This window comes from Xylocopa sonorina, chromosome 1 (assembly GCF_050948175.1).
Source record: "Xylocopa sonorina isolate GNS202 chromosome 1, iyXylSono1_principal, whole genome shotgun sequence".
Classification (NCBI taxonomy): domain Eukaryota; kingdom Metazoa; phylum Arthropoda; class Insecta; order Hymenoptera; family Apidae; genus Xylocopa; species Xylocopa sonorina.
Window position 1 is genome coordinate 4,975,053 of NC_135193.1, and position 25,918 is coordinate 5,000,970.

General features: G+C 48.3%; 2 protein-coding genes across 3 annotated transcripts in view; one reads left to right on the forward strand and one right to left on the reverse strand.

Moving 5' to 3' along the window:
* The window catches only part of Atg16 (Autophagy-related 16), a 392,813-nt gene that overhangs the window by 131,011 nt on the left and 235,884 nt on the right, over nucleotides 1-25,918 (reverse strand). The gene's annotated exons all lie outside the window — the stretch shown is intronic.
* Neo (ZP and PAN domain-containing protein neyo) overlaps nucleotides 20,481-25,918 on the forward strand; it is a 60,871-nt gene continuing 55,433 nt past the window's right edge. Inside the window, exons 1-2 of the mRNA XM_076893918.1 lie at nucleotides 20,481-20,589; nucleotides 20,932-21,326. Coding sequence (XP_076750033.1) covers nucleotides 20,963-21,326 — 364 coding nt within the window. The 5' untranslated portion in view covers nucleotides 20,481-20,589; nucleotides 20,932-20,962. The remainder of the gene's footprint in view (nucleotides 20,590-20,931; nucleotides 21,327-25,918) is intronic.

Consider the following 25,918-nt stretch of genomic DNA (forward strand, 5'->3'; position numbering starts at 1 on the left):
CGCGTTACAACTCAATACATGGGGGCCGGCGAGGCTGGCTACAACCGCGGGACGATGCTCGTTTCCCGAAACAAGGGTCTACGCGGTACTGAGTTACTACTCGCTGGACTGCCACGCGAAACAATCCAGATACTTTATCGAACCATCCAAGTATATCACCAGGCCTGGGCCGCGTACGTTTCTATCGCCGCGAGCATTTCTAAGGTCGCCACCATTATACGTTCAGCGCGGACGTTTACGCGGTTCCATCGACCGGAAACCCGGTGTTCGATGCGCGCGTGCACACACACAGAGGGGGGGACCAGCGCTGGGGTAGAGGCCCTATTGTACTTAACGTGCATGCAGATACCGCGTGTACCAGCCGGACATGATCCCTGGCGCGAGTTTACAGTCTTCAGCCTCGGAGAGCTATCGTAATCCAGGTTTCGGATCAGCCTTTCAAAGACAAAGCGCGGTCGGCCCACGAGGGAGGCTGGCACGGGAAGAAAAAGAACGCTCCACCTGTAAGCTATTCATAAATGTTCGATTGTAATCGAGCATTCGCGGCGGGGATCACGGAAGTGAACGCCCGGACCCGGTTTTCTCGTCCAGAGACTGACACGGGAAATATGCGGGTGTGACAAACACAGTTTATGGGTCAAACGCCTTTTTCTCGCGTCCTCTATCTTATCCGACGCTAACTAATATCGTGTTTCCGGTATTCCAATGCCGCGATCTACATACCGCAGAGTACCGGTTCGAACTCTGGGAAACCGGTCGATCGTGCGTTTCATTAGCCTCGTCATTCTTTTTCTCGGCTATTTGCGGCGTAACCTTAACCTTGAATCGGTCTGATACATTTTTCTCGCGTGACACGCGGTTTGCTGCTCGCGTGGTTGATGAATCGTTACAAGTAATCGGATCTGCTTTTTTTTTCTAATATCTTCGGATAGGTCAGAGGGATGTTCGAAGAAAAAAAAAAACGATGGCTACGCCTTGAACTGTTTTCTGTAATTTAGAGGCCCCGATCGTTTAACGAGAAAGTTTACGGCGCGGCAGGAGCACAATGTGGGCTTTCCGTCTGGTGTTATGTTCACGGCAGGCCCGGTTAACGATTCCGGATCGATACCTGGTTTGAACGGCGGACTTTACGACGCCGGGGGCTGCAAATGCCACTGGAAATTCGAGGGATTCGCGCGCGATTTTTGCCCGTCGCTGTTTAATGCGAGTACGCCACGTAAATCTTCCTTTCGCGAACATACGAGACCTGTTTTGCATCCGCGCGTCCGGCAACAATGTTGTCCATGCAAACGCAATCATTGATGCAAGAAGAACGCATCGTATAGATTACGTGTAACTTGCGGCAGCGTAAATCATTCGGCACGGTAAGGCAAACGCGAAACTGGACGGCTCCTGAAAATGACAATGAGTCGCGTTCGCCGCGTAAATCAGGTCCCCCGCGTTCTGATTTATCGATGCTTCCCGCAACCGCGCGGTTTTAAATCGAGGCGTTTATGAAAGAAAATTATCATCCGCTACGTAATTTCACCGCGACATTATGCAAATTCATCGTTGCTTACGATCGCGAAACAAGAATTTCAGGTTAATGGAAAACGAATAATATCATATTATCGATTATATAGTTTAGTCACACTGTTAATCGTTACTTCACCGATGAAAATTTAGAAACGCGAATTTTACGCGTGCAACGCCTAATTAAGGGGCCAATTTATAGAATCGCATCGAAGCTTCGAGAAAGACTGACGAGGATTCGCAATCGCGAGGATGTTTTATCGAGCGAAAGCCTGAAATGTACGCGAAACGTTTAACGGTGGACAAGAATCCTAAAAACGACCGTTTCGTCTAACGCGATTCCGCGAATTCTTTTCCCTCGATTGTCAGACCGGCTAAACTATTCCAATTTAAAGTTACAAATTTATAGCAGTTACCAAGCCGAGCAACGCGAATGTTCATTTTGCATACGAAAAGTTTGACACTCGTGGAACCAGCGAAGACGTAACTGTTCGAAGGAATTCCTTCAGGAGTCGATTCTGCCCGATCCGATTCGGAAATATAATTGTTACGCGTTTACTCGCCGCGTCCCAGATTCGCGAAGACCTTAGCGAGCCAGTAGACCGACACCACGGATGGTCAGGCCAGGATTTAAGAGCGGATCGGCACGGTTTTTCATGCAAACGATAGCTCGAGCCAGTCTAGCCGCCGCATGAGCCATGATTTCTTTGGCGGACGCATTCGTCAACGTCGCACGGCCAAGTCGCAGAAATTTAACCCGCCGGAGAAATGGACGGCTTTGTGGCGTGCTATTCACGGACAGGCTATATCCACGGCACAAAACGTCGTCCGTGGAAAGCTTCGATTTGTATTCCCGCCGTGTGACCGGCCAACGAAGCGATCGTTCCTCCCGAAGAACTTCGAGGAAAGCTTCGACTACGATTCGACGACTTGTCACCGCGGTGATTCTCCGATGTAGGTGAACGGTTGCCCACGAGAAAGTAGAGAACTATATTCGGAAATGATCATCTCTGGAATTTCTCTTTTCGTCCAAGAATACTAATAACAAGAAAGCAAACGTTCGAACGGATATAACTGGAACATATTGAATCGCGTTCGTACGTGGCTTGCGCGCGGCTGATGCGGACATTTTTCACCGAAGAGATCAATCTCGTAATTTACGTTAAAAAATTAGCAACGCTTAGTGTTCGACTTTAACAATGTTATAATTCTATTTCGAGGCGCCCTGTTTGTCACACGGTTCGCAGAGAATTTTAAAAACTGGGGAAGCGCCGACACGTAAGCGCCGGTAAATTGCCAGCAGTTTCGCGAACAGAATTTAGTTGTTGATGTTGAATGTTTTAAAAAAGTTTTGCGCGAATTGCGTTTAAAAATTAGCCGACGTAAATCTGCCGCTTAAATAGTTGAGGGTACGAGGCGGCCTATGAAAATACGCGGATTTACGCGTATTATGAGTTTCATAAATCATCCCCCTGTAACAAAGATTCGTGCGCACTCGCTAAATAAATTGTTATGAGTTTATGCATGAATATTTAATCGCTAAACCCATTTATTCTGCCCGCCGGAATCCGGTGCCGTAGAAAAACTTCCGTCAAACTCGGTGAATTAACTAAACTCGCCGAGTAAATATTGGGTATCGCGGCTGGGGGAACTTCTGACGTTACTTTCAGCATAAATCGCGCTACGTCCACCGATGAGATTCTAAATTCTTTATTTCGTTTACGCGCGTTCAGTTTTTGCACGCGAGAATAGACTCGAAGCAGCTTGCGCCGGCCAGATACGATTCAAACGACGAGGAGTCAAGTTTCTGAAAGATCGATGAAGAAGGGGTGAAACCGTAGAAATGTTTAAAGTTTCATATGCGCACGAACGCGTTTAGTCCCCGTACTAACCCTCGAGAGAACCCGGTCTGGCGGCCGCTCCTTGCGCCGGGTTTAATTTTATTTCGTCGAGCGAGAAAAGTGTTCCTCAGACGAGAGGGAAAAGAAAAAAAAAGGAGCACGAGAAAACAGAGGAAACGAGGATGGCCAGCCTCGTTCTGGGCGGTTTCGCTCCTTCCCGCTACCACTGGCTCTAAAGGACGAATTAGATTACCTCCGACTCGATTAAACCGGCGTCATTCGAGGTTGGTCCAGGATAATCTCGGACGTTGCCTCGCCGGGGTACGTGTTGTCGACACGTTCCACGGGCAACCGTGATTTTCTGCGGGGTATTACCCGGAACTTTCGCGACGCCCGTGATACTAGCGAACGCATTACTCGAAATAATTATACGAGTATAATTATCAATAAACAGTCGCCCCCTCCGCCCACTGCTGAATCTAAAATGCGACATAATGAACGACGATTTCCTGCAATTCCGAGATCCACCATAAATTTACTGGCGGCGAAAATTTCGGTACGTGACGTTCACCGATTCCCCGGATTCCCAGCGTTAAATATTTGCCGAATTCTTACAATCGAACTCGCGCGATTTACATTTAATGCGTTCGCCGTTCGAGAGCTACGAAGAGTAGTTCCGTGAAATGCAGTTTTGGCAATGGGTTTCGAGTTTAACTTTACAACACGATCTTGATTCGTTGCACGATGTATGTAACCATTAGGGAGACGCATAAAAAGCTTTCAATCGCATGCATGTTTGCACAGAACCGTATATAATGACGCGCTTGCTCGTAGTTTAAAATCGAAAGAACGTACATAAGTTTACGCAGAAGGAACGGATAAGCGTTCGAGAATAACTGGATAGTGCATTAGCGTCAGCTCGTTAAATGAACGTAATCAAGAAAGCTGTAATAACAGGGATACTGAGAATAAATAACGCGAAAAGAACGGTAATTATTAATTCGAGGTGTCAGCGAAGCAGTTAGCCTTTTGACAATAAAATTGATTTTTCGTCTTGAACGTGATTCATTCACATCAGGGGGAGATCGTAAATATTGTATCGCGGGTTGGTGCCTGTGCGTTGTAATGAATTATTTCGTAATTCTAATTTATAAGAATTCTGAGTACTTTGGATTAGTTTTGGGGTGGCAATAGCAGGGATGCCGAATTTAAATCAACACTTTTTCAATAAATCGGAAGCGAAGATAAAAAATGCTCGTCGAGTCAGCATCAGCACCAACCGCGATATTTACACAAATGTTCGATGTCAAAAATTCGGTAAACTGAAATCGTCCTAGATTTACCGAAAAAATGCGTTGATTGATATCGACGACTCTACTGCAGCGACCTATCTTTGTTAGCAAAATTTCGTTATCCGTTATCCTGCCTGGCCGATATTTTTTACAGATAACCACTGTTGTTTTTCAATTTTTTTTTTTTCTTTTTTGTTTTGTTGGAAACGCGAGCAACGATACGATATTGCGTGCGAGTTGATGCCAGCTTTGAAAAGATATTGAGTGTAGAGTTGACGATAAAAAATAGATTTCACTGTTAATCGAGCGGACTATCGATAATGGAAACGTTCCATAGAAATATTTATCCTAGACACGGGGAACGAATCGCTTATGCGTTTCGAGCAATTTGCTAATGAAAGAAAAACGGTACCATAACGGAATCATTCCTTTCACTTCTCTTATCACTCTCGGTTTCCGCCGCTTCTGCCTTTCTCCCTTTCGTTACATGCAAAACGTACCGCACTTACACGCAGACCGTAAACACAGGGGGAAATCATTTAAAAAACGCATTTATAAAAACACCAAACCTCTTAACCGTTGCTCCCTAGATTTATGATCGATCATAGATAAAAGAAACGCGCATCTTGGAGGTATTTTTTCTTCTCTCCCTCTCCCTAGCTCGGTACGAACAAAGTCGACGCCGACCACTCGGATAATGTACCTCGTTAGAGTGGTTTATCGCGTTACACCAGCATGCACGACGTGTAGAAGAAAGGGAGAAAAAATGATAGAGGAGGGAAGGAGAGCCGCGGTAACGGTAAACAGGAGTGTAGCAATGGCAATCGAGATTCGATGGTACGTGGAATCACGCGATGCAATAACTCGTATACATAGGTACGTGTCGCGTATCACGATTCTTAAATCGTCGCCGTATTCCGTAACCACCGGGTCCCGTAACCCACGTAGGCTCTGTCCAAGGGGGGTGGCGGCTGGCTCGACGCGTTATATCGCGCCGAATTGCGGTGGCCGCGATACGGGGTGGAACGTTGGCGCTCGAGAAATCCCATGAAATAGGTGCACAAACCGGCGGTACACGGCGCGCCATGGGGCACCCGAGATGCGACGCGCGGTGCAGCGCGGCAGTAAACGTTAATTGAATGCGCTAATTCACTCTCTAATCTTGTGTAACCGTATTTACGCGTAATTGCAAAATACACGGCCGCGATATTGCCTCGCGGGGCGTGGCGCACTTCTGCGAGCTCGCGAAGGTGGCCCTGCCACCCCTTCCCGCGTCTACCGACGCACGGGTAGAGCCAGGATTTTCAGCCACCTACGGGAATATTAATTTGCAGAGAGTTCGCTGCCGCCGTGGCAAATACCTATAGCCGAATATCAGGCACGTAACACGACCCACCGCTGGTCCCTGTACTCTCGTTCGCCACGCGGAACGCTGCCGTAATTATGTTCGCCTCGACGGAGGAGTTGCACTCGGAAAATGGGCCGCTATACCGTTTGCAAAAACATTATTCACTGTTTGTTGCCCCGCGACTCTACGGCGATCCCCCAACGCGGGGCTGAACTTTCAGTGCGTTGTTTTTCGCGGCGACGATCGTCCATTCGGTCGTCTCCTATTTTTAACAATCGTTTCCTCCCTTTCGTCTTCAGTTTTTGTCCAATTAAACGCGGAGCACGGAGTTTACGAGATTGGACGTATTGTTTCCGAAAGATTTGCAGCACCGGGGGCAGTCTTTATTCCTATCTACGATCGCGTAACTCGTTACGGACAAATCCGTTGCATTGTCATGCTAAGACACTGATTTTCCTTTACTCCCGATTACCCGCCTTAAATCTTGGCCAGGGTGGAGAGGGTAGCGCGAAAGAGAGACCGCCGCTCCTGCTCGGCGACTGAAACGGCCGCTGAAACGAGTCCGATTCTAAGGGCGTGCTCCTTTGACTTAATTACGCGCGAACAAAGGCGAGGAAATCGCGCAAAGTTTGCAGGAAAAAAAAAAGGGACGAGGCGGGCAGGGGTGGGAAGGAGGAAATTCTTACGAATCGCATCGGCCATCTTCCGTGTAACGAAGTTACGACCGGTCGTTTGCATCCGCACGAGCGCTGATGGCGCCTGGTGAGTTACGTAATTTCCTAATACGGTCAGAAGAGACGTACAAAGAACGGCCACGGACCGAAATGGAATAGAATAGGAGAGAACGGAATAGAATAGAGCACGGAATACAATGAATGTATAAAGTAGATCCGAGTGCGACGCGTTACCCCGGTCTAAAAGTCGGTCTTCGAAGGTAAATCGTTATCCACGTGTACCGTCCGCTTTTTCCACGGCGGATCTCTTGCGTGCGGTGCCCATTAGCGTGACATATCGCATTAAAACGCCGGCTCTTCTTTTTACCATCGATACCGCGAGCAAAGTATAACCTCCCTCGGTTTTTACTCATTCCATAACGCGCAGCGAGTTCGTAACCTTGCATTTTCTGTATCCTTGCAAATCTTGTAGCTGGCGAACTCATCTGGCCTGGTATTAGAGTTTCGAGGTACACTATACGAAGCAGGCGTGTCGTTCGCTTGTAACGTCGACGCGAGGCTCGAATAGGCAGGAATGTTTGCTCCCTGGTAAGCAGCAACGAAAGTAACAGCGTCTCGAAAGTAAACGTGTGCAAGCGGCGATCTGTCTCCGCGGTAGGCGCAATAAAACTCTCGCGAATGATACATCGGCGTTTAAGCGGCAATGAGAATTGTTCGCACGTGAGCGTGTGAACGTGCCACCGCGAAACACGTGCATAGGGATGCGGTCCGTTGTTGGTCGACGTGAAAATATAATTTCCGCTCTGCGAAACTCTCCAAGATCTGTCTCTATTACTCGTGCCGAGGGTACGCTCAACCGGGGTAACTTCGTTCCATCGTGTACCGGTGCAAGTGCGAGCGCGCCCAACGCGCGTAACGTATACCCGATCTAACCTGGCCGTGTAAATTGCCGGCGCCTTGCCCTTTATCGCCGTCGCTGTTGGTTATTAATTCATAATCGCGCGTCGTACCGTAAGAAAATCGTCTGGTTTAGAACGCGTTGCGTCCCTTTGATACGGAGGGATCGTTGGTCCTGGGCGCAGTCGCCCCTCCCGTTCCCACCTATCAATCCTAGCGGGAAGCCGGACGATCGTAATTAGCGGGCTGTTATAATTAAAATTCTGATGCGTACGCACGATTTTCAAGACCCTTCGTTACGAGGCGCGAGCGTACGAGAGGCCCCCTCGACCGACACGATTTCCTTATTGGCCACCATAATTCTCCGTTCCGTTAATGCCCTTAAATTTCGCGGAAACCACGTCCACATTTGGCGCAGGCCAACGAACTTATCCCCGGTGTATTGCGTGGCATCGTAATTTTTTCTGGCTCGCGCCGGCTCCGTTACAGAGAGCTGTACCCGTCTCACGGGATACTATCGATTTAACGACGGTGAATCTGCTCGACTTCCTTATTACAGGTGGTTTCGAGATTCTCGAGCGTGCCCCGTTCCTGTATTCCGAGGAAACTATGATTGCGTATGCCCATTTTTACCGGGGCACCGACGATATCGACGATCGCTTAATGGCAGCGTGAATCGGCTCTATCTCATGCGAAATGAATTCCCTTCGTTTATGAATAGCTGGGCTGGGTGCACACTCGTCGGGCTCTGCCCAGTGCGAGCCGTATCAAAACAGTGTACGATTGGTGCCCGCAGATGTACCGAGGCTTCCTTACTGTGTCGTTATATTTAATGATTCCATCCAACTATCCGGCGCGATTCCTTTCGTGCATAAATCTCTGCTGAAATTATACGGCTGCGCTGGAAAAGCTCCGTCTCTGCGATATCGCTTAATGTATGCCCCGGCGTTTTTACAAATAGCATCTGGCGAGCAATTATGGGAAGTATCTATAAAATTCTATAATTTGTCGACAGTGCCTCGCAGAGAAGTGCTCGAAAGACGAATGTTCGCGGATTAGAGCTTTATTCCGCGTTCACGGCTGACTGCACACTGAAAAATAGACCTCCCCCTATTAGTTGTCGCACGCAAGCGGCGCAACTTCCATTACACTCTCTCAAAACCTCCGACACCCTTTTTCCATAAATGTACGTCTACGCGTTATAAAGCCGACACTTTCTCTCTCTCTCTCTTCCTCTTTTGTTCAGTTTTAACGATTATTGGCCGCCTAACTAGTTCTTCCAATATCCTGTATTATTACGAATTTACATATTTATGTGCACGTAAAGCGGTCGCTTCCAACATGTGATTTCATTCGGAATCGTTTAATATAAAGTTGAACGGCGGTTTCGCGTGTTACGTCGACGGGTTCCCGAGCGGAAAGTAACGGGCTACGAGGAGGGCTGCCTTGTTTACTATTATCATAAATACGATCTAGTAACTCCTTCCTGCCTTTTATCTTCGCGCGCGGCGAATCAATTTCCACGGCGAAATCTTTAAAGGCGCGATCCGAACGGAAAGTTCATCTCTTTGACAGGTAGTGCAACCTTGCTCCGACTGCTCCGGCGCACCAGGCTCGCTGGATACCCGGTTCGTGCTCGTTCGAGTATCGTGGAACAGCGCGACGAACGTTCCCACTGTTGATAAAGGCAATTTTGTTCAAATAACCGTTCGCCGTTTACGCGCGCTCGCAAAGACAGTCGAACCAAACAGACCTAAACCAGTTTACCGCACGGTATTTGCCATTTTAACGACGCTCGTTTTCTAAGCGCGGTAAAAAATTTCAGCTAGCAGCCGATTAGCTGTCGCGAATATATTGTGCAGAACGGCGTTGCCTTATACGCGCGTGCAATTAGCTAGTCTTACAGCGGGACTGTCGCTAATGAAGGGTATCCGAGCGCATTTACCTAGGCTACCGCCTGGCCAATCATGACTAATCTCCCCTTTACGTCTGGTTGAGTGATCGTTATGACTCGGCTAACGACAGGCCCGCGTTTCTTTTTCCCCATCCGCTTCGTAACGAACGAAGAAACCCGGTCGAGGGGAGGAAACGTTTAACCCACCCCGTGAAAACGATAGGAACCGATCGCGTCCGCATACCACTCGAATTGACGTACCGGCGACGATGATAGACGATCGATGGCCGTGGTTTAATCACCTCCAGCGAATCGGCTGGTACACGCGGATCGCTCGTCGTGGTCGTTGAAGAAAGGGAGAGCTGGCCGTGGCCAGATGTATCTGGGCACGCAAATAAGATCGACGACCGGCGGGGTGTGTTTCACTTATCAGTTGCTCGTTGCGCGACGTATCGCGCTCGCCGCAGGACCTTGCTATTCCCGTTGATGAAATTTGAATTATGATAAGAGATTACGGGGAAAGCAGGCGTCGCTGAGATAGCGAACACGATAAAAATGTCCCCGCCGCTATGCTAAAGTGGCGAGTACACGTGCTTCGAATACCGTAACGTTACCTTGACTGCCTTGCCGAGCCCCGTTCCCCGCGTGATTCTTACCGCGATCCTTTCGTGTTCTATCTCGCCCGTTCAATCGGACCGTCCCGTAAATTGGATTATCGCGAGTTCTTCGATTACTTATCGACTAGCCGCGCGCTTTACGAACGGATCGCCGGCGATCAATTGTCGCGGTTACACCCAACAACTTTCCTGATAGCGAGTTCCCGCGAATTATTACGGATTTACGGGCAGATCTTGCCCGTTTAAAAGACACGCCACGCTAATTGGATTATCTTCGGGCTCTGATTATTTATCGGGACTCGCGTGTACACGGACGCGCGGACTCGCGTCGATTAATGCACCGGTAATGCTGATTTAAGCGACTCTTTGATAATTGCGTACAAGCGGCGCAAAATCGTTATAATCGTAACGTATTGGCGGCGTGCAGGGCCGACCGTAAATCTAGACGCGAGCGGTAAGGAGATGGCGAAATTGAAAATTTATGTACACGGGTCCAAGGAAGCGTAGGAATTATTGTGCTTTATAGGAATGAGATCTTTTATCGTGTCACGGACGGGGAAGGGCCTCCCCCTCTACCCATTAATGCTTCAACGTGTTCCGTGGAAATTCAGCGCGTAAATTTTTATTCCCCTCCAAACCTTCAATTACCGTAAACGATAATGGGCACCCCCGTGGGAATTTCAGTGTGAACGAAGACGTACGATTTCGTGGAGGTCTCTACCCGGTTTGCGCGGAGTGCCACGGGAACTTCACAGAAATAGAAAATAACAACGGTACGGAAAATGACAGTAAACTCTGGATTTGTAGCCCGCATTCCGACTCCCGCCGAAGGAGATAATGAATTTTCTTGGAAATTCAATGTTTCCCCAGGGCGAGAAACCTTTCGAAGATGCTTAGAACAATATTTGATTACTCTGCAGGAAGGGGGTGAACGCGTCGTGCGTCTTCTAATGCGTCGCGCGCCCTTAAAAACGGTGGTAGAGAATTCGGTCGGTCAGAATCGGGGAGGCGAAATTTAAATGTCCGCTGAACGAGAGACGGAGAGGAAAGAAAGCGACGCGGTACGTAGCTACGTAGAAATTTATTTGCAGGGGAGCGAAATTACTGTTTGCGGTTTATGCAGACGAGCAAACACGGCCAGATTTACTTCCGCGTGACATCGTCGAGACGGCTATCATCATGGAAAATTACACGGTGATATTTATACGGCAAATAGCCGCTTCGTCAATGTTCTTTCTCGCGGGGCAAAAGTTGCAAACGGAAAAAGCGTATTGCTTACATCCCTGCTGGCAAAAAACTCACGAGGGGGCACGCTCCCCCGTGCACAGGAGTAAAGATTCCGCTTTTTGATTATCGAATTGAATTCAACTGGATCGTCTACGAGGCACGGCAATGAAAGAAGGATGCGTACCACGATTACACAGCGGACGTCTTTACTTTGATTACCTTTAAGTAGAAAAATAATTGCTTGTGTGTCGTTTAGCTGCTCGAATAATTCCGAGTTCGTGCGTAGAATTAGTTTGTACCGGTGTCGGCCAATGGTTACACGTATTTCTACTCGTAATTCTATTTAACGACGAGAAACTACCAGTGGCGATTGAATCCCGCGAGTCGGATACGCTCAGCTTCTCCACGGTATTAGCGCCAACAATTTTCCATCAGAACGGACGTATGAATGTTATACGATCAAAGAGATTCTAGAACACGCATCATGATGAATTAACAACGCTAATAGAGCTTTTCACAGTACGGATGCATTATTATGCAGTCATTAGCCGCGCGCTAATTTGACGCACAGCTAGGCAACGTGTGTCACGTATGATGCGTTCCACTAGGATACCGTACAATTGGAATTAAGCTTGTGTATACACGTTTGTACACTTCTACTTGTACAATTGACAGCAGAGAGAGATATTGCATTCGAATAGATTTCCCACAAGTCCTAAATTAATTATCTGTTTCCCATAAAAAGCGCGTCTATTCGATCTCGCTGGCCGAAAATAGCAAACTACTGCCAGCTTTTCCTGTACGCGCAACGATAAATTTAATACCGTCTGCTATAAATTATATGGAAAAAATATAATATTCATCCCGAGAAAGAGGCTTCAATTGTCAGTGCGAAGCGTATAATTTCGCCGGAAGGCCTACTAAATAGCCTTATTAATGCATCTTCTAACTAGCCCCGAGCAAAACGCATCATTCTTTCACCGTCGCCATCAGTGCACACTGTAATTTGATCGCTGCGGGTTATTAAAATAAAGTTTAATTATTATTATTTGCGCCACAAAACAGTGGATTGATCTGGAGTTATTTATACGCGCGTCGTTTGCGTCTGTTTGCCCCGGCTTGAAGGAATAGGTATGTTTATTTGACTATAATTCGTAGCGTCGTCTGCGATCAGCTCGCGCGGTCGAGCCTGATACAACGTGCTAATAACTTTTAAATTGCGATTATTAATTGCCGGAACGGTTTTTGATGAATATGCAGAAATTCGCGCGCGAGAACTTAATAGCGCGTTGAATTATTTGCATTGTCGTTGCAGCGAACGCGATATTTTAACATTAACATATTAATGGGGATACACCTACAGATATTGTTAATGAACGACGCGTCCTGAAAACCGTTCAAAATTAACATGCAGATAGAATAAACTGCCGTTTTGTAATTTATTAAAGCACTTGTATCGCAAATTAGAGTGATCAGTGGTACGTATCAATATGAGCATCGACGGGATACCGTGAATATCAATATCGAAACGTTACGAAGGATGCAGCTCAATCAGCAAGTTTGCAATCGTTTCTCCTCTACATTAATCACCTACATTAAAAACCATACGAGGAGGATCGCGAAAAAGCTGAAGTGCGCAACATTTACGATAGAAAAGGTAATTACCGGAGAATTTCTGTATAATGTGCTCGCCTCTGCACGGATGTCTTAGAATCGTCCAGTGAAACCTAAAAGAGTACGCTGATAGTACAAAAAGCAGGGTCAAAGGAACCTGTTTTATCTAACCGCTATAAATTGTGATCGAAGGTTCGTTGTATGTACGAGTAGTGCCGTTATACAACCTTAAAACGTTCGACTTATTTATTTATTAGTAGCAAAGACTCGTTGAAATTCCTAGAAATTTCCAAGCATCCTGGATCGTTCCATTGTGCACGATTTTCTCGAGAAAGAAAACGAAAAAGAAAGAAATAGAAACAAAAGGAAGAAAGAAACAAGGGGACGACGAATTAGCAAGTGCCCCGTATTTCGCTGTGGCGCGGCGAAAGTTTTGATTAAAATAATTCGCCGGGAACTCGCAGTTTAAGAGTAACCCGAGGTAGTCGAGTAGAGCAACTCGTCTCACAGCAGTACATGGGATCTTAAGGCAATATAAGGTTTTACTGGATCCGCAACTGTTACTCTCGTCCCGGCGACACGAGTCGCGGAAAAGTTTCCACGAAAGAGAATTTCCACGAGGAGGAGCCGCACGCGGCAGGGGGGTCGATTCCCTCGGAAGACTCGTGCAACCACTGGTTAACTAAAGGATGGGAATAGTGACTGAGCGGTTTGGTAAATCGAGCGTAGGGGACGTAGGTTCTGCACGATCGAGAAAGTGGTGCTACGCTGTAGGTAGACCGATGGCGGCGGCTGTGGTAGTGGTAGATGTCGTCGTCTTTTCCGACGAGATTTACGCTCGACGATCCGGTGGGTCTCGTCGAGGTTATCGATTCTACGCAAGGTGAGTTAATTGCCACTGTTCCCTCTTCCATCGTTCCTTTCTTCGTACGATCACGGTTTTGTTCCACGGTATATGTACATATATATGTATATATATATATATACATATATCCTTTAATTACGTTCTTGCTGCGATTTCGCGAAACGGGACGGTGGAACAACCGTTTGAAACGCCGTGGGTGAACAGGAAGGGATTTTAAGACGAAGAAACGAGTGCGATCGCATAAAAGGACTCGAGCTATATTGTTTCTACCGGTGGCTTTATCTGTGATCAACGCTTTCCTGGAGCACAGTATCGGCTAGCGTGGTGAACCCACGCGGCGTTGTGCAAGCACGAAGCTGATGAACGCGGAAAGCAACGGTAATGACAATCAGAGAGCGGTAGTCCCATTATACACGGTTAAGTCGGCAGGACACGCAAGTGTCTCACGACCTTGTTCGAACACCTTCCTTTCGTCGTTTTTCATACCACTTTTCTTATCGTTCCGCGTTTTTACGCGGCGTAACGTGAGTCTCGTCTCTATCGGGTGCAACTGGTCGCGTCGCGGTTCTTTTATCGGCTTTGACACGATCCATCAACACTCGACTCCGCGACAACTCCACGCACGCGTGCTATGCCTACGCGCGTTCCACGGTTTCCCGTGGAATGCGGTATGACAGGAAAAAATGATGCTCGAACTCGAATTCATTAGCATCGGTGGATGCTGTTCAGAGATAATCTACCGTTGATTGTTCCGCGCAACATATAACATCATTACGGTCGAACTCTACGGAAACGGAAGATTCGATAGCACACGGTCGAGGTAGCAGTCCATTGGTTAGGTAGCAGGCGTGTTGGTGGACGCGCTCGCGTACGTGTGCGCACGGGGGTACTTCTATTTATTCCGTGGTATTCGTTAGCCGCGCAGGGCCCAGGGGTAACCAGTGGACACCGACGCGACGTCGACGAAAAGTTATCCGGCGATGGCGAATGCATGATCCACATATCGGATCGAAAGTCAGCTCTAGCAGCGGTGGTCGTCGAAGCCGGAGGGAGAGGTGGACGATGCGAAAAATAAAGGAGTTATGAGAAGGCAGCAACAGTGGGTACGCGGTCTAACCTTTATGCAAATAAAGCGTTCTCGCGGCCGATAGAGAGACTCGAGCTTACGGATCGTAATGCCGTTCCGTGGCTCATGACAAGATCTTTTATCGCGATTAAACGCACGAGTCGCAACACGCCACCTCTCCTGTACCGTCGCGATAACAGCCACTGGCTCTTCGAGGGACAGTAAAACCAGAAAAGCTACGACAGGACGTATAGCCTGACTAGGACAACGAAGGAGGCCTACCAGTAAGGTGGATCGAGAGAGAGAGAGAGAGAGAGAGAGAGAGAGAGAGAGAGAGAGAGAGAGAGAGAGAGAGAGAGAGAGAGAGAGAGGCTAAAACTACGACGTTGGACCACTATCAATCTCGACGGGACATTCTCGGTGGAGGCCGCGTGAGGGATCGGGCTAAAGGCGCTGGGGGCAAGAGAAGCACAGAGCAGAGGGAGTCTGGTGTAATACGACCAAAGTTTAATTACCACATTACTTTGGTACGCTTTATCTATCCCATCCCCCGTTCCCCCCATCCTTCTTCGCTCGAATCCATCAGCAGCCGGGATGGCTGATTGCGGAATACACGGGCTCGTGTAGAAGCAAATAGCTTCTTCTCGAAATTCTATACACTATTTTCCTTGAACTTCATCCACCGGCTCAATCATCCCGCCACCTTAACGCGCTCGTGATCGCGGGCTACGTGCACACCAAAGTAATCGCTTCTTTTCTCCGTCCGCATCGTCCGCCACTGTTCCATCTAATGGCCGGCCTAGCTTTTATTCCGTTCCACCCGATACCCGGCCGACGTCTGTCTCCCTCTCTAACAGTATCCGTGAACGTGTACCATCTATAGATGGTAGCGGGTAGCCACTTAGAGGCGCGGAGCGTAACCACGCATAAACCAGTTTCCTGGTTATCCGACTCCTCGCATTTTCCTGCCCGACGCACAGCGCGTCGAACCCGCGCGGAACGTACCATTAACGGAGACTCCGCTCGATTCCGCGCCGATCGCCGATCAACGGCGGCAGCCCTGGAAACCGCCGCGGCGATACCCTGGTATCGTTTTAAAACGACCGCTTCGAAACCGCCCCCACATCGTTATGTTCACCATCGAATAATTACGTAACGAGTTATACCATCGTCCGACCGTGTTACACCTAGCCGCCGATGCCACGAACGATGTCTACTTAAGGACCAACACGTTATTACCCCTCGATTAGTAGCCGTTTAATAACGAATATCGCGGATCAAATTATATTCTACGCGCGCCTCCCGATCCGATTGAAACTAACGATTTCGATCATTTTTTTTTCTCTACGCTCTGACTCTCTGTCCGCGCGATTCAAACTGTAGCACGGCCAGGAAGAAGGACGTAACCTCGCGAGCGGGCGAGCATCCTCGGTCTTACTTCTCCTCTGAATGCTCTATTACGCGGCCCCTGAATAGTCAATTTGGTTGGTAACCAGTTTGCATAAAAATCAGAAACTGTATAATTTTCCCTTTTCCCGGTAAAAGTAGTTTCACAGTCACGGCGTATCATATTTTTCGAGGACAATGGCGCGGTTAAGTTGACCTTAAGACCCCGGCGATCGTGAAAGGAGGACGAATTCACGGGAACAAGTGGTCGCGAGGAAGGTTGTTAAACGAGAATAAAAGTTTCAAGAAAGGATCGGCAAAGGAGTCACGAGTAACTTTGTTTCTCAGCCCCGTGGAGGGGATCGGGATGATAACGTTTAGCAATTTAACGTCGGCTCGGACAGAGAAAGAGCCTCGCGGTAGTCCTTCTCCGGTTCGCGCGATAAAGTGGTACGAATTAAATAAGTATGGAAGGCTTTCTTTACGATCCGACTAACATCCATAAATTTCGAGAGAAAGAGAGAGGGAACGAGAGAGATCAGAGGAGGCAAGTGCACATCGTGGACAAGCCATCCAGTACACTCTTATAACCTTCTGCATAACTTTGAGAATCCGCTTGACCGAGAATCAGTATCGAGAACGGCCTTACGCCGTTATGCGATAAGTCGCGTGCCCGTTAAACGTTCGCACCAGTGATTCGTACGTTTCGTTTGTTGTACAATGTTTCCAAGCCCGGAATCATGGTTACACAGCACGGCTGTCGATAAATTAAACCGCGGAAAGTAATAAATTAGAAGCGCGGCAAGAGTTACGTGGAGCGATCTCGAGAATTTTAGCGACCCAAATATTGCCACGGGTTATCCTACTTTTCTCTCGAACGATGCGGAGAATCCAAAGTTTCGCTTACGAAAACCGCATGGTCAAATGTTCGGGGTCCACGTTGCAGCGTGTCCCCTCGGTAAGGACCTCGATCGAGTCGAAGTAAGAGTCAATCGACGCGGTAGGTGGTCAAGATTTTTAATTGGCCTACTGGAGACAAGGATGTAACAGTACAATTTCCGTTCGGAATTAGTGCCACCGATTCGATTCAGTTAGCGCCAAGGTCCCGCGGTACGTATTGGTCGATACAGACTGTTTTGGGGCCACTAAAATACATATCGTATTAGCTGGCTCGTACGGGAGAATGTCAATTGCTTCGCTACTTTGTACGGCTGTAACCCCTTTACATAGTCAAGTATATTACGGTACCTCATTTTCCTCGATTGACGTTGGATCGCAGGGAAAACACGCAGGAAATGGTAACAATGTGAAACTGGAGTAACGTCCACGCGGGGCGAATCTTTTATAAATGGACAAGCTTAGACAGCCGTTACTCGTCGAATAAATACGCGGCTTTCGTAGAGATCGGATGCGATTCACTTTCTGCGTTTGCAGCTTCCTGCGATCGCAACATTTTCATTCCGATATGTAATACATTACACTCGTTCAACTAGTCACGCGAGTCCAACGTCTCGCTAGCCAAGTCGATACAATTATTCGAGCAAATAAAACGCGATACAAATATTTAAATAAAACAGTATTCGTTGTACACGCGTCGGTTTCTGCTCCGAATAGCAGGTGTTATTAACGCGTTAATGCAACGGGGATCATTCTGTCACGAGATAGGAGCTGCGATCGAATCGCGATCGTTACCGCGGCGAATAGAATCGAAACGTTCGAATAATTAAAATGATCGCGATACGCGGTGGCTCGATTAGAAACTAGTCCGCGAGACACGCATCAGCGGACGGAACGACACGGCCAGGGGGCCATTGGGTCGATCGGTACTCAAGGGCGGACGAATAGCGGCGGCTTGTAAATCGAGGAAAACGACCACGACGAGAAAATGGTGGTTTCCTTGCGAAATTCCGTGGCGGAAGATTGCCGATTGCGATTGAACCCGATGAGACATCCAAGCACCGTTACTTCAGCATGGTGACGCGATGGTATAGGCACCTGGTACGAGCGCTACGTCTCTCTTTCTCTTCCCTTTCTTTCTCACCAGTTGATGTTCGTTTCGCTTCTTCCACGCTTCGAACATCCTCCGAGCACCGCGTGAATCGGCCCGGCTGTACGCGCTCATAGGGACACCGACGCCCGCTTAGGTCGCACTGTTCACACGTGCACCCGATTTTGCTCTCTTTGGGATCCCCGGCTTTTCCTGTTCCCCACCTATCCTCATCTGCGAGCGGCCCGCTCGCATCTCTCCAGATCGACCAGCATTCCTCATCCGCTCCGATATGTGTACGCTCGCACGATAATTATTGTACATTTTATTTGGCACGCAACGTTTACTCGAAATTCTGGGTTAACTATCGGTTAATGACAGATCGCGATCGGTTCGCGTTCCACCTGTTCCTCTTTCACCGAGAAGAACCACCGCCGCGGTGCTTTTCCGACCCGACATCGCGCCACGTGTACACTGCGTCCCGATGCGTAATCCGGCATCGAGGAACCTAATTATTCATCCCGTTACCGCGTTCCCTGTTACATCGTGGGTCCTTTTACCTCTCCCCGCGCACTTTTCGTACGTAGACCGCGTGTACGCGCTTTCGAGCTGGTATCCGCGGTCTTTAACAGTCAGGAAGTGACAAATGGTCTCGCTAAAGGTGCGCAGACGGTGGAGAACAAAACTACCGGGTACTTATTATTTTACATGGGAACGTAAACTGGATGAAGTGTCTCGCGCGAAGCAGATCCTGGCCGATATAAATCCCGCGAAATTTGTCGCGCTCGCGATCGTCGCTGGTAGGATTATCAGATCTTTCAAGATCCCGCTGCGAATGCTCGTTAAAGTGTCATTCGCAGCCGCGTGAACGAGCGTGTCGCGACGCGAACCGTGTCCGAACGACCGCGGAGGTGTCGCGTTCGCCTCTTTATTTTATTAAATCGTAGCAAATTCGCTGGTCGATGAGGATTTTACGAGCTGCCGGTCTGCGAGCCGATGACTCGCAGGTGGAATAAATTTCACGGGTGCCCCGAGGCGCTACGGTTACGTCAACCGTTGAAGGGGCCTGAAAAACCGTTGCCCCCGAGTCAGAATAGAATTTCACCCGATCGGCTGGAAATACGTGAACGAAATCCAGGTCTGTCGGCGGGTACGGCCGCAGTGGTGGCAGAGAAAATTGGAGAGGGAGAGGAGAAGAGGTATGTGCTCCCGATAAGAGTTTACACGAGGAAGCGGAGGAATGGGGGAAGAATTCGGGTGGAGGCAAACGTGGACACGCGGCGTGAAAGGGTAGGGGAGAACGAGGTTGGCTTGTTTTCAATGGTGTCGTAGCTCCGATCGAATTGTGCGTACCGTTCTGTCCTCCTTAGTCGGCAGCGGTCCCAGTGCCCCCTCCCCCTTCTACCGTTCGCTCGAGGAAGAGTCGTGCGCCGCGGCTCGGCCAGGTGTACCCAGTGCCTAAGAGCCAGCCGGTCGACGTCGTTATACCCTGCAGCGCGGTGTTCGCGAGGATCCGTATTATCATTGCAAATCGTCGTTCATTTCCGAAGTGGTAAGAGCCGCGGCCGCGATAAATAAACCGGCCTATCGACACTCAGTGATTCCCTCGGTTGGTGCACACCGTTTCCTCTTATTGTGCGCGCGACCGCTTCGCGTCCATCTCTTCTCGTTCGTCCTCCTCCTCGTCGTCTTCCTCTTCGCCTTCGCGAGGAACGTCCTTGCGGTATTCCAGCAGGGGGACTAGGAAACGGAGAACGCGCGCTGGCTTGCTCCTCTGCCTGCGCTGCTGCTGCTGCTGCTGCTACCAATTCGATACCGAAGCTCTCAGCACCGTTATCGATAATCTCGACAGGTACGTTCCAAACCGATACCCGAGCGAGTGCGTCCCGTCTAATTATTTTAACGCGTAAGACGAATACGCAACTGTGCGCGACGAACGGGGCTCTCGTAATTCCCGTTGCCTGCGGTTATTCGCGAGAACTGCGGAATTCCCGGAACTTCGTCGCTGCGATGCGTGTAATGTCACCACCGGGCCGATCGCTGTTGGGTCTCGCGCGACCAAAACAACACCGTCCGAGAGTAGCGGCGCGTAGAAATACACCGGTATTTACACACCGTTTTCCACGCCCGTGGCGATATATCGCGATAGCAATAGGTCGTAGTCGTTTCGGTGACAGTCTTCTCGGTCAGCGCGACGCGAACGCTTCTGCGAGAGTAACGTTGTAACGTGTATTCGAGTCGCAGAATTAATGGCATTCGCCGCTACTCTCTTAATCAACGTCAGCATGGAAATGGGAAAAGTGTGCGGTGTAAAATAACCGAACGAAAACGGAGGAGGCGATAATGTTAAGTCACAAGATTCGTCTAAGGTAACAGCGAAACAAGTTAAACAGGTCAGAAACGAAAAGAGCGTCGAGAGACGGATGGGTCTAAATATAGGTTCAGGTAGTCGGCGGAGTCGTGTCAAGATATTTCCCTGGTATTCGAGCGGCTGGTTTCTTTCCAGATGCCGATATTCCTCTTTTCTTCGTAGAGAAAAGAAAAGAAAAGAAAAGAAAAAAGAAAACAAAAAAGAAACGAGCAACGGAAGGAACAGAGGGGAGGCGAAGGAAACGCGTTGGGAAATGATTATTCGAGGCAATGCTAAATAACGAATGTTCTCGCGAAGATGTATAATCAGCGAGGTAATTGCAGGTATTCTCTGATTGCAGTTAAAGACCGAGAGACAGGTGGAGCGGCACTATGACAAGACTCATCACGGCGTTGCTGCTGCTGCAGGCTATCGCGAGGTTCGGTCGCGTGGCGGCCGCGGAGTCGACTCATGCGGTCGAACAACCAGCCCCTTCCGCGGTACCGTCGGGTCTTTCTGGGCCAGATTACACGGGGCCGTCCGCCGGTTCCGACGAGTGCGACCGAGAAATGGTGGGCTTCGAGCTGGTCACCGGTTACGTGTACACCGCGCCCACGAACATGCTCGAGTCCATACCGGGAACGCTGATGCTCACCGATTGCCTCGAGACCTGTCAAACGAACGACTCCTGCCAGGCGGTGAACTACGAGACGGGCCTCTGCGTCCTCTTCAGCTCGAACGCCGACAGCAACCCAGGTAAGATTGAATCGTTATGGTACTCATGCGTGGATGTCGGTGGAACCGATCGGCGCCGATATCCGGGCTGGAAACGTCCGCGGGTCAATCGGCTGAACTGTGTACAGCCGATCACTCTTACTACCCGATTCGTCGACGTTGAACGGTGCCACGAACGCGTACGTTACCCCGACCGAATATGGGAATTCCACGAACCGTCGAAGCGCGCCGCGGAATGATTAAATGGCCAGAACCGATGGATAAAATAGACGCGCGCGCGAACCTTTCGTACGTAGCCGGCCATCGCCGGTTTTATACGACACGTGAGTCGCCTCGCTAAAGGCGTAACGGGTTCGATACGATATTCGGACGGTCGACGGCTATTTGCTTGTTCGATTGCGAAGAAAGTATGCGTCCAGGAGGTCAGAGATCGAGGTCAACGCGGTACGTACCCGCTGTGGAACCGTCTCTTATCGAAGGTCCATTTACCTTTCATTTCCGTCACGGTTTTCTCTCCTCCGCTCCTTACCGGTCTCCTACTTAACGATATCAACGACGGACGTGCGTCTACATTTTTCTGATAAACGAGTCTCGAGGCTCTTTCGAAAAAAAAAAAAGAACGCGAATGTTTTCGGGAGAACTTTAAACGATCCTGCTCTGGAAACTTTTCACGTTTGCCTGCTTTTCGAAATATAAGGGAATCGTCGAGCCAAGGAATTTCTACCCGACTGCTTGTCGAATCTACTCTTCAACCGTGTTACGGGTTCCGTAGAATTTTCTGGCTCGTACTTTATCCGTGGAACGTGTACGTATATACGCGTGCACGTGTATGCGCCCCATCGTTATTAATCGTCCATTTCGCGGATTAAACGTCGAGGCGTAACGTAATCCATGTTTGCCGATAGAATCGCAATATCTCACGTATCGATTTTGTCCGCGGTGAAAAATGCGCGAATTTTTGAGCTTTGGCTAGCATCGACAAGCAACCCAGCTACCTAAAATACTTTGACACGTCCTATTAAAACGGCGGTACACACGCGGCTATTTGTCCAGGCAGGAAATAACAGTGTTAATTGCAATCATATTACGTAAACTTTTACGCGTCCCAAGTTATAATGACAGACATTACCTCGTTATCTACTTTGGTTAACACTTTTTAATCGTTCCTAAAGACTCGAAACTTTTAAATGGAAACGAAAAAATTCTATATTTGCATGATAAAAAGCGTCACGGCTCGTCGCGGTATTATTTATCGTTAAACTCGATGTACTTTAACAAGGGAATCCTTCGATTTAAAGAGCTCGCTTGAGCCGCGCCGATTCGAAATCACCTTACGTGCTATCTGTCTTCGATTCACCTCGATCTTATTTAAATTCTTGCAAAGTACGAAGCGGCGTTCGCACTCGCGGCGCAGTTGATTTTTCTACAAAACGTTCCAGCGAAATATCAAGAGCCAGTCGATGGAGATTTGTCAAGCGCTCCTCGACCTACTCTTCCGCCGCGTTTCGAGGCGTCGAATTGAAGACAGTTTTAAGCCATTCCGCTGAAAACCGTCGCTCGGATTACGTGCTAAAGTTTTACCGTGTAGTCGCTCATTTTTACGCTCATTCTCTCTCTTTCCCTCTCTCTCTCTCTCTCACTCTCAAGCGCGCCTCTCGTTCTCTCTGTGCAGTCCCGTTTGAACGAGCTTTTTGCGTGAAAAAACCGGCAGCGCGAATTTTTGCGCTACGCTTTCGATTCGCGCGTCGGTTGCGCGCTATGCTCGATTTTAAAAAAGCAAAAGAAAACATCAGAAAGTCGATGAAAAAAAAAAGAACGCGGGGAATATGATTTTCACAATTGCTCTCGTGCAGATGAAACTGACGTTGAGATGCTATATAGATATGCTGATGGAAGAGTAAAAGAGAAGCTTTAAGCGTCTTTGTCCGGCTTAAAAGTTCGTCGCCTGCCAAACGAGTTATCACATCTTGTTACCGAAAAATGTACCGTTTTAGGAGGATCTGTATTTTGATCGTACCAGGCGATAGTTCGATGAAACATCGATCGAGATGGAAGAAGGAACGATCTCGGTATTGTTCAATTTAAATATTGCCTCTAATACCATATTTTACGTGGTGTTTTGTACAAAGCCTGGTTTAGACGATACCTTCTTACACGCTGCATCCGATTTTCTATGCAACGGCCCATGTATGCACATCGAGCATGCAACATGTCACATCGGCCAGGTGCCACTTTCCCAAGTTTAGTGAGAAACACTTGCGTCTACACGGGCACCTTCTTGCTCACAATTTCGAGTCATACATCTTTTCTTACCTTTAGCTGGGCGCGTCTTTGCATAGAGAAAGGTATCGTTTAAACGCGGTTTAATATTCAGAGACAGCCACGAGAACGTTCGCTATACGGAACGGAACAATTTTCCTTCTGTTCGAAGTAAAAATGTTCATTCTCGAATCTCAAAGTCTCGCGAATGAAAGGAATCTCGGCGTCGTTCACGATGCAGAGAGTATGGGTACCATATCAATTATAGTTCCGATACCTATATCCCCTTTGAAAAATGTGTATCGTACCATAAATGATTAAGCGAGGCGAGCATGCTAAATATTTAACAGGTTAACGATTACTCGCTGGTAACAAGCAAAATTCCCGACAACATTAACAATGAACCGCAGATGAGCGTTTTCATTAGCGTAGTAATCCGACGTCAAGTGTTGTTCTGGATGCATTTTCATCGAATTGTCGTGCACGAAAAAAAGGTTGATGCAACAATACGGTGTAACGATCACATGCATTGTCAGCCAGCCTCGCCGCGTCCTCATGAATAATGGATACGGCTATAAGTAAGTGTAATGAGAAATAGCACTAATTGAATCTTCCGGTGTGTAATTAATATAAACTATGCGTCCACGGTTGGCCGACCCGTAACCATTAATTAAACAGTAAATGAGTTGGTGCACCGACAGAAAAACGGTGCTGCGCATCGCCGGCGTACCCGTCGGATTATCCGTTAGCTAGGTCTATGATAATTATGGAAAAATCGACGAAAGACGGCCGCAGTTATCGCACCTTCGTGCAGGCAACGAGTCAACAATGTTCCTCGGTGCTCGGAAATTTGTATTATCTCCAAGCACGGGAAGCTCTGCCTGGCTCGATACGAGCGAGTTCAGAATTGCATTTGAACAATCGCTGAAAGGGGGACACTTTTGCAACAATGAAAACCAATTTTCGCCACCCCGTCTCTCTTGGAACGCGTTTGAAAATTCAATATTTTACGAGCTACGGAATTATTCAAGTAACTGCGTTCGTTCCGATCCGATACGAGAAATTCGGTTGTTCAAGATAAACGCGTTGCTCGTAGTTCGCGTAACTGAATGAACTACCCTGCGGAGCAAATTTGACGGACGACCACTTTGCAACCAGCACTGCGAGCGTGAAATCAATTATCAACGATGTTCCCTTGACGATATAATCTTGAAATTAGCCGCACGTTGACTAGATGTTGTAATTAACGAAAGGAAACCTTGGGAAAGTCTCATCTGCATTAAACGTTTTTTGCTGGCGAGGTATCAAAGAAAAAGGAAGAGGGAAAAAAAGGGAACGAAGAATTGGAACCCGAGGCACGCACGTAATGATGATGACCCCCGGCAAAAAGGCAGTTGCATGAGATTATAGCGACGTGGGTAAAGCGGAGTGGAACAGGAGACGAGTAATAAACATGCAAAAGATTCAAGGCGCCTTGCACATTGTCGATCATTTACCGCAAAACTTCTCGAGTTGGCGTGCAGCTACCACTGGCTGTGACAGTTTTCACGTCTACAGAGTGTCCCCTTGCTCCTTTTAACGATCACTCTCCTCCTCCACCTATTTCCTATTACCCTCCCAGACCCTCCGACTTTTCTTCTTTCATCTCCATTCTCATCTTTCCCGTTTTAGTGGTCTGCTGCTGCCGGTCGATGAAAATCGGACGCGTACGATTTTAAAGCTAATTGCGTCACTTTGAGCGAGCACCGTAAAATCGGCCGCGTCAAGCGTGCTTGCTTCCGTGGTATTTTCGAGCGAAAGAAAGAAAGAGAGAGAGAGAGAGAGAGAGAGAGAGAGAAAGGAAGGGAGCAGCGAAACGGGAGAAGGAAAGTAAAAAACAGGAGGAAGATTCAGTCGAGCGGTTGAAGATCGGCCAATCGGCCAACCTGGCCTCAGCTCTGCGAGGATACGAGCGACATGGTTACGCTTTGATGACTTCCTGACACGAGCTTCCTGTAACAATGATCCAGGAGTAAAATATCGACTCTTAGCGGTATCACGTTTATACCATCCCACTGATCGAACGCGACGAATCGAGTATCGTTAACATTTTTTTTCTGACAGTCTCTCTCCAACGGTCGTTACTTTAATCTTTGAACCGTGCTGTGTATTGAAATTAACCCACCGATGATTGATGGCGTTTCAAGAATCCCGACTGGCACCGTAATAATATATACGATTTCAATTTTCTAGTCGAATTTATAAACATTCTTGTTCAAATTGCGCGTACGATCGCACAGGTTTCTTTGGTTCTTCTTAGGTCTGACTAAGAAAAAAGATTGATACTACTGGCACTTTTAGGTGCATTCGATCAG